The following is a 17197-nucleotide window of genomic DNA, read 5'->3' on the forward strand; positions in this document are numbered from 1 at the left end:
AAACCTTGCCATCCCTAGAGCTTACATTTTCTCTGTTTCTTTATTTCTCGTCTTGCACAGCTTCGATCTTGTGATGCGTCAATGTAAAAAGGTCAACAACTGATGACCTAGAAAGAATTTGAGCAAGGCAAAAATATTTCCTAAGGTGATTTGGCCAGAGATTGTTCACTTCCAGTGACCTGTGACTGCTGAACACAGGCTTTCTTGCAGACATCAAGATCATGATAAGTCTGTCTGTCTCTTCTTTTATATCCGTCAGTGTGAAAATTTGGTTCTGTTTTTCCATTGATGGATCAGCTCATTGAAAGACTGTTTTCATTCCACTGGAGATTTGTAGGAAGGAATGACAGTGAGACTGAGCGTTATCTGTTTTGTCTGACAGTTTATTTTTATATTTATATCTTACTCTCAGTTCTGTTTTCATGCTGTGAGCTAGCTTCCCCCTTGCTGTGACCTCATCCTAAAACCACTGAGCCTAATGACCTTCCATCGTTACTGTAGTGATCTGTCATATTAATGAGTTTGGTGTCACTAGGGGCAACCAGTACTTAGTACAGAGCCACTTCAGCAAACTGGTCTCCAGCGCCCTACTTTCTACAACACTCAATAGACACTGATCTGGGTGTGACCTCTGCGTCTGGAGTCATGCTGCAATGCAATCTCACCTAGACCTTGAGGAAAACGTACCAGCCTCTAAATAAAATAAATAAACTACCCATCCCAGAATCCCCTGCTTCATCCATCTTCCTGCTGTCACCTGAAACGAGAGCCCATGGTAAGGTGATCCCGCACCATGAAGGAACAAGGAGGGCCATGTCACTTTGTGAAAACCTCCGCTCAACCATCTGGCACTGCTATAATAGAGCTGCAAGCAGGTGAGAGTCGGTGCAGAGAGACAGAGCGCCTCAGTCTCCTCGAGCGTGAAGACTCACTGTAACCTACCAACGACCTCATGTTGAAAATGGGCCATTCTTTACATCAAATTGCATCCATTATATTGTCCTTGAGAATAAGAGAATTTCAGGCATGAAAATCAATACAATAGAGACGAAAGGCATGAAATTCTCCCGGGAAGTGGGAGCTCCAGCGACACAGTGGGTGCCATTGTGCTGTAAACCCCCCCCCTCCCTCCTAAGTGGTTTCATGCCTCTGTTACTGCTGCCTCTGCAGCTATGACCACAACAGGCAACAATAAGACATGAGATACTTTCAGTGCTAAAGTTTATTAATATTCTGTGATGCAGATATCAACAGTTTGGACAGTTGGGCCGATTTTTCTTTTGTGGTGTTTGCTGTACAGAGGTACACACACATGGTTGAAAGCACTGATGATGTCTAAAAAGAAAAAATTCTCAGCTATTGTATGTACAAACTGTTGTCTCAATAAAGTTGACAGATCTCTCTCTGCCAATAGAAACCCATTTAATTTTTTTAACTTAACCTAAAAAAGTAAAATAAAGTCTTGGGTTTGCAAGATAAATCTGACTGGTCTTGAGATGATTAATGAGGTACGATAGAAGAAAAAACATATATTATAATTTAACAGTGAGGAGTTCCACTTCTTCAGACCTCTAAAAACTTTTCAAATCAAACTTATGCAGTGTGAGAAGAGCCCATAAAAGATATTGCTTTGCTTTAAAGGAATAGTTTGACACTTTGGGAAATATGCTTCTTTGACTTCTTGATTTCTTGAAGAGAGTGAGACGAGAAGATTCATACCACTCGATATTAAGCTAAAGCTAGTAGCCGGGTAGCTTAGCTTAGCATAAACAGCGGTAACACGGGGAAACAGGTAGCCCGGGTCTATCCAAAAGGCAAAATACACTTACCAGCACCTCTAAAGCCCAGTAATGAATACACATTATATCATGCATCAACAAAGGCTGTGAAGAAAAAGTCTTAAAGCTAGAAGACATGGATGTAAACAATACAGGATTTTAAATGTTAGAAAACATAAGCTTTGCAAATGTTTTATGAGGCAGGAAATGCACTTGACAAATTTGTTAGACCTGAAGAATGCACATGATGCGTTTTGGTGAGTAATTATGTAAACATCACTTTTGTTTGTTTACGAGAAAACTCCACAGAACACATTTAATCTGTACAAAAAAAAAAAAGAATAAAGAAGCAAGTGCAAAAACTGTGTCATTTTATAGTGCGTTATGTAGTTGGGCGATTTCTTGGCCGTGTTCTGTGAACACTCTGTAAAACCACAAATTGTTGTTTTTAAACTTGAGTTTTTGTGCGGATTAATCAAGTGAGATGTAAAGTGTAATTCAGAGCTTTAGAGTTGTTGGTGGGCAGATTTCTTTGGAACAAGCTAGGATAGCTGTTTTTCATGGCTGTTTCTTTTTCTTTTGCACTAACCTGAGCTGTCAGTGCTGTAATATTTCCATTCACTGACAGCTCCTGTGTTGCCTGCCTGACATAATCCACGAGTTAATGCAACAATTCGTATAAACCTAAAAAGATGACAAATCCAATATACTCCACTTTTAAGTCTACATTCTGCCTGAATGTTGGTGTTTCACTTTGCTTAATAACCATGTGACACTTTGGTTGCTTTGAATTATTATTTTTATTTAAACTCCTATGTTCAAAGTAATATTCGCCACAAAATGACAGCTGTTGTCATATAATATGTAATAATATAAAGCCAGTTTCCCACCTGGGAAGAATCAAAGTATAGTACCACCGTTTCGCTTTCAGAGTAGTAGTCATTTCAGTACTACTACAGTTTATATTTTGAGGGGCTGAATATATAAAAAAAACAATATACATGAAAATAAATAATTTCATACAAAGTCTCTAGTTAAACATGCAAATAAAGTGACAACTGTAATTATGCACAATAGGACAGAAGGGTTTAATGACTTGCCCCAGTTTGAGCACTTGCCTTAGGTTACCGTCAGGAAAAAAAATGAAAACGACAAAGACAGGGTAAAGTCAGATAAATGGGCTTGGAGCAACAATGAAATCACATGAATCAGAGTGACGTGGATTGCTAATATTATCCAGGGACTGAAATTAGGCATTAATTAAACTGCAATTCAGTGTGAGGGTATTGGAGGTGGCCACAGTGGTGGGCTCAAATCTGAAAATCCTGCATGTTGCAACACTACATAAGACCTTCTGCTGGACATCAGTTCTCTTTCTCCGACCAGTTTTGAACTTAATTTCACAAACACAAATCTTTTATACAAACCCACTGTATTCGGAGAACTGTGCATGGTTAAAATAAAACACTAATTTATGCGATAATCATACTTAAAATTCTGTATTTTAGAGGATATTTAATAAAATGAGTGCTGTGTCTTCGAAGACACATTGCCTGTCTTGAATATTAAGTCTGTACTACTTCTTAGCATTCAGTGCAGCAGTAGATGAATGTTCACCAGAGCAGTGTAACTTAGGTGCATATGTTTTAATTGACCTTTTCTTTGTAAGTAAGAAAAAAAATGTGGGATTACCCACCGCCAGTGTCCTGAGCTCCTCAAAACAACAGAAGGTTTTACAGAAGAGATGTGACTCGGCATGTGCTATGGAACCGGGTGAAGCTGCTCAAATGTTAAATAGGTATTCACTACAGGACTGACTGTACATGAGTGGGCGCTACCGTGTGAACTGTTAACCAGTGCAGATGAAGCTTCACAGTGTAGAAGCAGAGGAATTATTAGGATATGAGGGGAAAAAAGAGGTGGTGCTGCAGAAAAAGAAAGAAAGAAACACCTTTCTGTACAAGGTCGAGGCACTTTCAAAGCAGCGTGCACATACTTATAAAGGGTAATGCACACACACCCACCCAAACACACACTCATACACTCACACACATGCTGTCAGTCTTCTTTTTTTTTTTTTTTTCCTTTACTGAACGGAGATGGAGACACACACAGTCAGCTGCAGAAGGTGTTTCAGCCAGAGTCCATGCTGAACAGCTCGATGCCATGTGGGCTCCAGTTGAGGCCGACTCCAGAGTTAAACACCAGGGACCAGACGTAGGGGATGAAGAAATCCTCCGGCTGGTCTTCCTCCACGTACTTAAATTTGAGCTCCGGAAACTTCTGTTCACACAAAAAGAAAAACAGAGAAAGTTGTTAGGAAAAGACAAATGTTCAAATTCAAAAATGATGCCGTCACAATGTTAAACCTACATGCTGATATTTGCTATGTGAACACACTGACCTTTTTCACAGCAGACATTTTGATGAGTCATAGTAAGAACAACATATTATTAATGAACCGTGCCCTTTTCTGTGTTGCATTTCAGTGTTGTAGATAGCAGTCAAAACGCACCCTGATATTTAGTGGGGTGCACTTGAAAGCGATGTTGATTGACGATGCATTTTAGCCACAAATGTCTAAATGAAAGGCAAATAGCAGTGATTAAAAAACAGCTGGGTAAGTGAGTATGAGTTGCTTCAGATGTTGTCCATCCATAGTTTGAGGGCTTGTCAGATGACTTAACACTTCAGAGCAGTTTGTAATACAATGAGGTTTAACAAATCATTTTATCATCTGCTGCAACGATCGCCAAGTAAACGGTAAAGTTAGCCCATTCACATACTTGCACATATTTGATTTGGCAACACAGTATAATGCCTGATGACGCTTCATGGTGCTGTGGAAAAAGGCCCCTGAAGTTAATGAGAGAGCAAAGTTTTTCCCCCAAAGTATTATTGGTCCTATAACGGCATGTGACACCAACACCACTGAGAAATTGCCTCCAACCACATTTGATACTTGTAAAGTGCCATGACCAGTGAAATGACGTCTGTCTTAGATGGATGGAGGTGCGGCTACACAGGTAGGTTAACTTGCTTAGGCCTCTCAGTAATCACTTTTCATCAGGTACAGTATTTTGCCGGCAGATGTAATTCCATCTGTCTGTGAGGTAAATTTGGTTACAGCTGCCTGCAGGACAGGTATCACTCTGTGGTCCAAACACTGACCTTTTAATGGGCTGGCTAATGTAGGAGTGTTGTTTTACAGAGCAGTCTGTCAGCCATTCTGACCTTACTGTTTATAAGTGCTGACGCTACATCCACACTAACAAAATTTAGTTTTAAAGCACATCACTTTTGCTATGTTTTTATGCCTGGCCCTCATTATCACTGTAAAATAAACGGAAATAAATAAACCAAAAGAGGAATTTGGGAAAAAAAGATAAAAAATCCAGGATTAGCAAAAACCTAAACAAAATCCTGCACATAAAATGAATTAATTTTAAGAGCTCAAAAATAATCCTGTTACATATACAGAGAGGAAAACAGCTACAAGTAAATTTTATTGACATTTGTTTCAGCACATTTAATTTTAACTTGAAAATTTAGCAATGAATTAATGTCTGCATTGCAAGTGCAATGTTTGAAACGAATGATTATTTTCATGATGATTCGATCTAAAGATGATTTTCTTGATTAAATTATTTTGTATATAAAATGTCAGAACATAGTGGAAAATGTTGTGTAATTTCAGACAGTCTCGTCAGACTTGTCTGGTTTTGTTCTACCAACAACCCTAAACCCAAGAATTTTCAATTTACAATGATGCAAAAGAGAAAAGCTGGATCCTCACATTTTGAGAAACCATAATCAGAGATTCTTGAAGAGCAACTAAAACATGATTATCATAATTGTTCATTTCCTGGTGATCAACTAGTTGATTAATCACTCATTTTGACACAATCCCCAAGTCTTTTTCCCAATTTGCCTGAAGCATACACAAGCCCACCACCCAGCCTAAACCAGGCTTCTGCCAGACCACCTAACAGCAGGTAGGTAGCAGAAGAAGAGCATCAATAATACAACGGTACCTCATTATATCCTCCTGTCTACACATGCATGTATATGCACACAGGCAGCCAGTAATCAGTCTGCGGTGAAAGACAGACGCTGAGGGCCTTTATGTGATGGTCCGAGTCCTGTCTATTGACTCCTGGCTGGCTCTATTCACAGCCACACTATCGGTATCATAATGACACAGACAGAGGGGCTACGGGGTCACAGGCCATATGCCAGGCTACTGAGGCTAGACCACACACACCACTGCCATTGTGACAGCTAGACACAATACAGGAACTCTATTATCTGGCTGGTATTTGTGTGTAGGTGACTGTCTCGTGGACAAGCTTACCAACTCATCAAATGTTCATATGACACTGATGGTGACAGTTACTCAAGCCTGACTCACTTTCACTTCTTAGCATAGTTTTTAGTCTTTCATTTTAAGATGGAAATTGATTTTCTAGCACAAAACTAAACAAAACAAAACAAAACAGAAGGCAGTTGAGCTGATTAATGTCCTGCCATAATCACCATGATATATGAAACATAACCAGTTATGCTAATTAGGTAATTAAGATAATTAAAGCATTAATCAGCAAATACTGCAATGTCAACATACTTTGCAACACATCTCCATCTTAAGGCAAAGTCAAATTCCCCCCTCATTAATGTAACAGTGCTCCAAAAACTAATCATCAGGAAGTTGGTGGTGTAAGCAGTATGTGTCATGTAATGTTTTGAAGTTATCGTTTTCATAAGAACACATTTATAGGCGACAAAAGCCACTGTGGAAGTGTTGCACATAACAAGTTTCCTAAGAGGCAGGACATTAAAAGAACAATATTGCAGCTCTTTCAAACCATGACTGGATTGTGAATATGAGGAGCACTTCATCGCGACCTCTGAACGCACTCACAGTTTACAGGAACCGGTGAGACAAATCAGAGCTCTTAAAGCACGCAAATGGTCTCTTCTCAGCCACTGCTGCATATATTTGAATGCTTTGTGCCTTTGTAAATGAAGGTATGATTGGCCTAACATCAAAAATGACTGCATAGAATTCCTTTCAACCCTTTACATAATTCAACATTTTCCACTAAGATCAAGTATGTTCCTTTCTTAGGCCTCTGGTTTATTGTGTCATGGAAAGGCTATTGATGGGAGATAAAGAAACTACATATGTACGACAGCTAGACTGGCTCTGTCCAAAGGTTAAAAAAAAAATGTACCAACCAGCACCTATAAAGCTACTAATTAACAAATTATCATCTTGTTTGTTTCATCTGTACAAAACCAAAGTATAAAAATGACAATTTGTGGTTTTTATGATGGTTTTTGTGAGGGTCGATTTCTTGGCTCCTAGATTCAGTTTTACACTTCTTTTTTGTACAGACTTGCAGACATTTCCTGCCCTCAAGCTAAGCTAAAATAAGCTAAGCTAACCATCACCTCAAGCTTCATACCTAATATATAAGATAGATGGATAGATACTTTATTTATCCCCTAGCGGAAATTCAGGAATGTATGTACAGATATGAGAGTGGTATTGATCTTCTCATCTAATTCTCTGCAAGACAGCGAACAAGAGTATTCCCCCAAAAATGTAACTACCCCTTTAATGATAAAGGTTGTTAGTGTGGTCTTATATCAGTAAAGCAGGCACTATATAATCTCACAACTTGCCAAGAGACTGAAAAGTAAGTGAAAATGATGCAGCTAGAGCTGCTAAAACAAACATCTTTTATCCAAATGAGTGTTTTTCAAGACCTCAAGTGCCTACTGGAGGAGAAATTATGAACCTAAACAGCAGGAATATAAAGTCCCCTGTGCACCTTCGACCACTTTCACTAGATATTGAACACATAATGAGAAAAAAGAAAAATGATCCCTGAATCACAATGGCCACCATGTTTCCTCTTACTTTTATATTGAACAAGGGTCGCCAGGGGATCTGGTGCTTTGGGAAGTCTTGGATATCACTACATATAGTACGGCTCACAGCAAAAGCGTCCCCTTCAGGCTCCAGTGCTTTCTTGGAAAAATCGGAGCATCTAACACCCTAATATTATCCCTGTCCCTTATTCTGTCCATACTGCGGCTTCCTCTCTTTCCTCTGGCACTCTGTTGCCTCCTCCCCTCCTCTGTTTTGTTCTCAGTCTGGCAGCTGTCTGGGCCCAATTGGCCCAGGCTCATATCAGTTAGTTATGGGTCTTGGCGGGTCAGGCCCTCGCCCCTGAACACAGACTGACTGGCTGGTCTCATATCTTCACTCAGGACTCTGTGTTCCCTTCCCTCCTCTGCACGCTGCTGTGCTGTCAAAGCTCAGCCAGACAGAGAAGAATGCGGCTAGGGAGCAAATATGAACTCAATACATACACACAAATACACACACACACACACACACACACACACACACACACACGCTTAGATGCAGGTACACAAGCAGTGGAAGGTTATAGGAGTCATAAGTGCAACAAATTACTCTTTGATAAAAACTTGTAGTAAATGTTCAAATACTGGAATTTTATTGTGTATCACTGTAAAAAAATGGCTTGCAATTAGTCATTCACTTCAATAATAACCACTGGTGATTTCAGGCCATGTTCACAGTGATGTGGACACAAAATATCCTGTGTAAGTATCCATCAGGCCCAATATTTTCAGATAGTTTGGTTGAAGTTCACCGTCTTCACTTCCTATCCATACTCTTTATTAGTGCAACTATTGGATGGATTGCTTTCAAATTTCATGCAGACGTTAATGACCCCCAGAGGCTCAATCCTAATGACTTTGGCTATCCACTGACCTTTCCTCTATTGTCACCATGAGCTAAAATTTTTTACTTTATCTAATAAAATACATCAACATCTTATGATGGATTGGCACAAAACTTTGTACAGACATTCATACGTAGCTCCCACATGAAAAATCTGAATGACTTTGCTGATCTCTTGACTTTTCCTCTGGTGCCACCATGAAGTTCACACTTGTGGTTTTGAGTGACATATCTCAACAACTTTTGGATAGATTGCTATGAAATTTGGTGCTCACATGCACGTTCCCCTCAAGGTGAATTATAACACCTTTGGTAAAATAACTTTTCATCATCTCCATGATCAGGTCAAAATTGTAATTAGTCCAGTACTGGGGATTATGACAGACATACCTGCAAAACTAATGACATTCCCATCAGCCTCAGCAGCATGTGCATACAGTGTAGCCTCATAGAGCTACTAGTGGTTGTAGACATTATATAGAAAAAACAATGTATCATGTTTTGAATGAAAATAGTTGCAATATATTCACTGATTTATTTGGTCAATTTATTAAATGTTAAAGCAACATGGTGAAATAATATTTAGGTATTGAAGATTGATAGGAGCAAAATTTAAGGTTAACTAGCTAAAAGGTATCACTAATTTCTACTACATGGTTACAATAATCTTAAAATAATTTATTTTCACACTCTGGTTTTATTGCACAAGCCTTGTTCACCCCAAATTTGAGTTGTTGTCAGATGTTTATTGAATCCAGGACTAAAGATCATTCGGTAAGACAGGTTGTGTTACACGGCACAATCTCAAACAGGATTTTCATAAGTTACTCCATTTGTCTGAGAGAGGCTTCAGAGTGAGAGACGTGTGGGAAAGTAGTACTGACCAGCCATCAGACTTAAGATCAAGGCCCAGGTACTGAGTAACAGCTGGTAAGCCCCACCCCCACCCAATCACCCCCCTCCGTCCTGTCCTGAGGAGCCAGAGAGTCTGTAGGCTATCGCTGCTCAATAAGGCAGATTTCAGCTGGTCAGGCTAAACAACACATTCCACAGGCACTGCCCATGAGAGCCTCTTAGCCTCACACACCCTGAAACAACACACACACACACATACACAAAGAATGAGAGAGAGACGGTTGAGTGGCGAGGCACTGAGGATCGTCCCTGGGGTATTTACCACCTTCTTTTAACCCTTTCTGTCAGTTGGAACCTAATTTACATGTCTACGTCTTTGTGTAACTGCTTTTAGGTCCTTTAAGTAGACAGGCTTTCTGTAGTCTTGTGTCTACAATTCTCCCTCCCCTAAAACGGCATAGTTGTGTTTTGTCAGTAAAATATAAACAAAATTATTTACTTTACAACTGTCACCTCCGCTCATCAAACAGATTTCCAGACACTAAGGTGCGTGTCCACACTAAGGCGGATCAATATAAAAATGCAGTTTTACATGAGAAAATGAATTGTGTCCACTTTCAGGTAGTTGGTAGGAAAATGGCATCCATTGACATACATAGTACTACTATTAAATGTGAATATTACCACAGGATACAGTGACTTCACCAATGAATGAAAAATGAAGTTGAATTACATGCTCGGACTCGACTTGTGTTTTTTTTTTTAGAGAGGATCAAAACATCCTTATGTCTCTTTCTTTTCAGCCCACACTGTGCACGCACAACTGACCGAGACACCAATACTCCTTCTAAGAGCTTTTACTGAGTAATTAACAACTTATCAATGAGTCCACACAACATTAATCCAACCTACGGATTTTCGCGTTGGAGGCTGAATAGCAGAATGAGCTCATAAGATGAAGAGAAGCGAGAGGTAGAGGGACAGCTGTTTGTTTGAGCGATGGTACCATCAAGCGGCGGGGACTTCTCCCAGAGGAGACATTGCCCAGATATTCTCTTCGCTTCACGGCACCCTGTGGAGCTGGAAAGCACTCAGATGTTGGAGAGTCAATGCGAGACTCAACAACACTTCTGCACAGAAACAAAGACTGGCACACATGGCTGCACACACAGTTACACATCTGAACACACCAACGCTCACACACAAATTAAAATGGTCATCTGCAAACGAGCGCGCACACACACACACGGAGAGGATGACAAACACATATGCACATATTCCAGCCACAGCTGAGTGCGCGAGTGTGTGCTACAGGTACAGCAACCTCGCTGAAGGACATGGCAGGGTTATCCACATGGCTCCATGTGTAATTCTACAGCTCTACGGTCGATCGCTACATTAGCGCTCCGAGGTGCTGACTGAGAGCGAGACAGACAGAGCACATGGACTCGTGGCCACGCACCATCCCTCTTCCACACTGGCTAGCGAGACAAATGCCTTGCAGCCAGCCGCCAAGTATAGAACATGAAACACATGATAAAACATGCAATTAAGAGCTTCTGTGCGGGTGTGGAGTGGAGTGGGGAGACCGCCGGTTACATATTTCCTCACTGATTAATGGAGGAGCACTGGGAGGGGCGGGGGTTAGCGAACCCGCCAGGAGTGCTGGGAGTGTTGGGTAACGAGGCGCGGTGGCAGATTTATTTCCCCCCACCACCCTCCTCCCAATCTTATGTGCCCATGACAAAGTGCCCCATAGCCCCCCATCCCATCTCCTTGAAATGTCATTACATGTTCGCATGTAGCAAGCTAGCAAAGATGGAATGAAGATGGGCATTAATGCTAATGAGAATTGGGGTTTGGCCTTTTGTCTCACGTCCCAATGGCTCTTTCCATCTTTCCCCCGCCTCAGTCCATATCCCTGAGCCATACCTCTCCCGCTCTCTCACCTGTCCAGACAAACTAATTCGTTTTTCTTCACCTCCCCAGCACCAATCCACCATAGCTCGCAGCCCTTAACAACACATTGTTCAATTCTACACATGAATCTTGATGTCCAATATGTCCCACTTCTTTTTTCCTCAGCCAGCTATTTTTCATTATTCCTCATCTCCGTGCACTGCGATCCCAATTGTCCTCCTGATGTGTGTGTGTGTGTGTGTGTAAGATTTACCTTCAGTCTGTCATTGGGCAGGGCCTGGGCTCCTTTCATGATGACCTCCTGAACCCTCTCAACTGACAGGTCACTTCCAGCCTGCTCCAGCCGCTGACTGAAGAAGCCAATCACCTAATGGTCACACAAGAGGAAACAGCCAATCATAACACAGAACCCAACTTTACCAAAAATACATTTGGTCTGATGGAGATGATGATAATTCATTTTGGGAAATTCACGTGCACTAAATATGAAGCTACAGCCGGAAGCTGGTTAGCTTAGCATAAAGAAACTGGGGGAAACAACTAGTCCTAGTCCGTCTGTAGATAATACACCTATCAGCATCTCTAAACTTCCCGAATTAATGTCAATTAATACCTCAAGCAAGTCACTCCTGCCGGTGACGAAACAGCCCCGGACATAGATGCAAATTAAAACCACAACTCGTCATACTCTTTGTTTTTTGAACAACTGATAAAACCAACTAACACTGGGTTATAAAGTTTAAAGATATATCTGTATTAGTGCGTGTTGGCATATGTAAAAAAGAAATTGAAGAACAGTAAACTGCAGTCAACGTGTTTTGGTAGGACTCAAATGCTTATTTGACTTAAATTTCTCACGATTCAAATTTAATATAGTTTTTATGTGTAGTATTTAGATGAATTTCATTTAAAATTCGGTTTTATTGGTGTATCAAAGAAGTAGTCGTGTTTAGGTTTAAAAAAAAGAAAGAAAAGAATATCAGCAATATATTGTTATCATATTGTTGTATTGTTACTGCTCTGAAGTATCAATATCAGTATTGTTCTCAAAAATTCAGTATTGTTTGGTCTCTAAGCTAAATCTTTCACCAATAAATCCTGTTCCTGTTTCTAAATACACAGGATCTCATGTCATCTTGATCTCACTGAGGTTTAACACTCCACTCCCAGTTCTGTCATGAAGCTCTTTGACTCGTCTAATCCTACTGTTTGGAGCTGTCACACTGATATTGCAGCAGCCACACCCTATATGATGACACTGGGTGCAATATGAAAATCTGAGTTAGAACAAAGTGGCATCATGCTACATATAGAGGGTTTCAATCTCAAAATAACAACAGTGCTGTTGATGTTAAACCCTGTTAACAACATCAAGAGTCACATAAATTGCTGTTAAATCTATGCAGCTAGCTTGTTTTGATCGGTTTGAGTTGGAGTCGGCATTTTAATTACTTGCATCAAGAGCCAACAAGATGCATCCAATGGTTGTCATGTTTCCTAGCAGTAGCCCGCTGCTCAAGAAATGTAACTATAGTATGCAAGAATACAGAATTATGTATATTGTAATTTAAATGGCAATTATATCACAATACTGATTGAGAATATTCGTAACTAAGCGGATAAAAGTTGACGAAATGGATACAACTTTATGAACTCTGCTTTTAGAGAGTGGAAACATGCTGTACAAACTCAAAATGCTACGAACACAGGCTTGGCTAATACAGTATGCCTGTAGGCTACATAGTCAGTAAAGACATGCAGTATTTCAGATTACAAATTCACCATAGGGTTTGAGCGTGTTTCTTCCCACTTAAAATAAGCACTTCAGTGGAGCTCAAATTATTTGAGGCCTTCTGGGTTTAAGCCAAACAAGAGATCAAGGAAACTGTATTTTGCATTTCCACTGCTGTGCTAGGTTCTTCCCTGGAGAATTGTTTGATATTTGATCATTAAAAAACTCTAGGTATTACTGATTCTTTTTAATGCTCTTCTTTGTCAAACCAACAGTGAAAAATGCATCTACAGGCAATGTTTTCTCTGCTCATGCTCCGTGGTTGCTTAAGAGAATTCAAACACACCATAGCCCACAAGCACACTGTGTGCGTGTGTCTACATCTATCTAATACTAATCTCTTCATTAACTCTGAAGGCCTCCCATATGGGGTTAATTTAGAGGAGCAAAAAAGCAGCCCCTCATCTTGAATCTCATGCTCACACACATGGATTTGCAAGCACGGGTAAGGCTTCGGAGAATAGCCTTAGGGAGACTGACTTAACTGAGAGATTCTAGCTAGCATGCTTCCCTCATACTTATGGATAACAGCAAAACCCCTGGCAGTGTATGCAGCAACCCCCATCCCTCACACGTACACACCAAAGCTCGCTTTCCCCCTCTACATGACTAATACAGCGATGAAGGACAGCTTTCTCTCGCTCTGTCCCTTCCTCCCCCGTACACCAAACACTCTCAATGAATATTTGACACAGAGCCTCTTGACACAAGGGGGTTGATTAATTCATCAATAGTACTTAAGCTCACAGAGCTCAGCATGCCATACAGTCCAACGGCACACTATGTTAATGATGCAGTTCGCATGTGTTCCAGGGGTTTCTGGCTTTTTGAAACTTTCCCTGCAGATGAAGAGGACATTCAGGGAAAACCTGTATAACCTTGATCTATGGAGTAATTACCACAAATCAGCCAGCACCACGAGGTAAAGCTCTCCCAGGCCAAAGCTTCCCTCATATTACTTCTGCTATTTGCGTAACTACCACAGAAAGAAGAGGACTGACCGTGTCCAGGTTCTGCATGATGTCCTGGAAGGATGGGTGCATCCTGAACTGCTCAAAGAGCTCCCTCTTGTAGAGCAGCGCATACACCAAGTTGGGGTTGTGGTGTAGAGAGTTGCACAGGCAAGAGTTGATGATTTCCAGCATCATGCGGATGACCTCTTCAATCACATTCAGGTCCTGGGCCTGGGGGAGAGGGAGGATGTAAAGGTTAATTGGTTTCCCACTACACTGGTTTCACTTTTAATGGTGTTTTAAAATAATTGCCTCCTGATAGACTGATCAGCAGGGGGTAACAGAGAGGTGGAAGAGATGGGAGGAGGAGAGAGAGAGAATGATGAAAGGAGGGAAGGAGGAATAAACAGTGTTACTAAGTTGTCAGCCAAGGTCTTTGTGAGGGACAGAGAGGTGACCTTGTAAGTCACAGATCGGGACATGTCACAGTTTGTTTCCTCTTGGGGCAAAGACAACTGAAGTGACAAGTGACAGTATGAAGGAGAGATGTGTGGGATGGATGGAGAATGAGACTCAGGAGGTTGAGGTGACATGATGAGTTATTTACACAGTTCTTTTACACAAAGAGGGCTTGTCACAAATCAAAAAAAACAAAGCAGAAAGGTTCATAAATACAGATATCAAGCAGAGAACATGACACATTACAAACGTGTAAAAGGCAGCCTGAGTATGTCTTAGTTATGAGACATCAAGCTTACATCTGAAAGGTAAGTTTAAGGTGAAAGTAACTTTTTCAACATAAGAATTTTCATCTCTAACTCACCAGCATCCAAGCTGAAGTTGAACTAAGTCGCTCAGCAATGCACGTCATGTCTACTTGCATGAAAGGATTTGAAATGAATGACAGATATGGCTCCAGCTTATCAAAGTCACAGAACCTGTCTTCTAACTCTTGCCCAAGTCTATTTATGAGTTGAGAGTACTTTTCTGCAGACCTGTACAATGCCCTAGACGCAGAGGCATTGTCATTCAGCACTGACTGCAAAGAGGGAAAGTGCTGCAATTTCTTTCTTTGTAAACGCACAGAAAATGTTCATCTTGGCTTTAAATGCATTTGCAGCTCTGATCATGTGTGAGACTCTTAAATTTGCCTCGCAGTTCACAGTTCAAATGTTTCAGTCTCCCAGTGATGTCTGCTAGAAATGCAATATCTAGTATCCACTCAGTGTCCTGAAACAGCGAGGTGTCTTCCCCTCTGGATTCCATGAACTCTTTGATTTCACCCAAAAGTGATATTAAAAAAAAGCTGCAAAGCCCTTCCCCTGCTGAGCCGTTGGATTTCAGTGTGTAGTAACAGGTCACTAAATTCAGCTGACAGCTCCTCCAACAAGACCTTGAATGACCTGTGTTGTTTAGCTTTGGAGTGGATGCCGTTTCTATCTTCACTGACTAGAGTCATTATGTTATCGAAGGTCATCTCTTTTGCAGATAACGCCTGCTGGCGAACGATGCAGTGGTTCTGTGAAAATTTGGGGAAATCTGGGTCGCCTTTGCGTTACACGACGAGCCTGTGTAACAACCGGTCATCACAGACAGCAGCTTCTCTAACAGTACCTTTTTCTCCACGAAATACCCTTTCACGGTGTTGTGGATATCAACCCCCCTTGTTGTTATATGAAGGGGCAGTAGTGTCAGGAGTTCCTCTTTCATGGAGAAATCATGAAACAGCAAAAAGATGGCTGTTTGTCTTTAATTCACAGGCGTTTTCTACCCATAATGAGCCACCTGGTGGGTAGCTAGCATTGAGGGTCATGTCATATGTACTGATGTGCCTCTAGACGTGCTGCTTTGCTGTTGCCACAGTTGCCCCACACATGTGACATACATTCTTTTCTTTCACTGTTGTGAAGAAAAACTCTTCCTCCTACTGCTTGTGAAAGTGGTATGTTTTCTTCTGCTTTTCTGCCATTGTTTACAGCGTAAACCGTTAATGGCCTAGTATGTTCATCACTGTAGCTACGCTAGCTAGCTGAGATCACGCATGAGTGAGAAGAGGGGATCTGACAAACCAAATTTTGACCCCAGTTGGGTCAAAGTTATATATTGTAAATAAACCAGTGATGTTTTTAAAATGTTATACACAATGTTAAACTGGTTATTTTTTACATTCATGCAAGTGTTAAAAAAAAAAAAAAAGGGAGAAAATTTAGGCTATTCTTAGACCGAGCTCTACTGGTGTCTTATGCTATTATTACAACGTTCCCTGCGGGTGACTCATTGCCTCACTGTGGGCGACCAGGTGCTCGTGGGCACCGTGTTGGCTACCCCTGCTCTACTTTGGGATTTTGTGTGTGGGTCTGTATGTGGTGTCCACCCAACCATGCTGCCCATTCTTAATGCATGTAGTAGTGGTAGTTTTAGTCAGTCAAGAGATGAGTAAACCACTCTCACTCCATTCAATAACCCTTCCTGTTATTCACCTCGGTGTGACTAATGTTGTCAGGTGTGGAGGTCTTCACGGACCTGTGGATGTGCAAAAATGAAATTTTAATTAAAGAAGACCCAATCCCAAGGGGACCAGAGGACTGTCAGACCTGGTCTGAAAAGACATGAGGACAATTAAGACTTGATCCAAGGCAGTCAAGCCGAAAAATACATGGGCACCGTCAGCAGCATGATCTTCCCCTACTTAAGAAGCACCCTACGGTCAAAAAGAGTTGTAAAAAATGTAATTTTTCTCTGCATTCCACAGCTCACACTAACTATCTTGTCTCAGAAAACACATTTTTCTCTTGTGACACTTCTGTTGAACCATCACAGCTGATAGTTAGTCTCCTTGGATCCACTTGGGTAATAGACTTATTGAAAATCAGGCATGACTCGGGTCTTGGTTACTGTGACCCAAGTGGACCTGTGAAGAGTGCTAGACAGATGAACGTTCTCTTCTAAGTTATCTGTCTGTTAAGTACACATGTACAATCTAAAGTAATAAAATACAACAGCCAGTCGATAAATCCTACATCTGTAAAACTTAAAATCTTCATTTTTCTAGATGCTGTCAGCTTGTTGGTACTAGGACACCATTAATCTTTGTACCACCAGTTGTAATACCACTTTC

The 17197-nt window shown here is 40.9% G+C and overlaps 1 protein-coding gene across 2 annotated transcripts in view; it reads right to left on the minus strand.

The window, feature by feature from the left end:
* Window positions 1–1207: 1207 nt before the first annotated feature.
* dym (dymeclin) overlaps window positions 1208–17197 on the minus strand; it is a 53621-nt gene continuing 37631 nt past the window's right edge. For both annotated transcript variants that reach the window (XM_056403402.1, XM_056403401.1), the window contains exons 15-17: window positions 14128–14310; window positions 11588–11701; window positions 1208–4061 (exon numbers count right to left, since the gene is read on the minus strand). In XM_056403402.1, coding sequence (XP_056259377.1) covers window positions 3912–4061; window positions 11588–11701; window positions 14128–14310 — 447 coding nt within the window. In that variant the 3' untranslated portion in view covers window positions 1208–3911. The remainder of the gene's footprint in view (window positions 4062–11587; window positions 11702–14127; window positions 14311–17197) is intronic.

This window comes from Seriola aureovittata, chromosome 18 (genome assembly GCF_021018895.1).
Source record: "Seriola aureovittata isolate HTS-2021-v1 ecotype China chromosome 18, ASM2101889v1, whole genome shotgun sequence".
Classification (NCBI taxonomy): Eukaryota; Metazoa; Chordata; class Actinopteri; order Carangiformes; family Carangidae; genus Seriola; species Seriola aureovittata.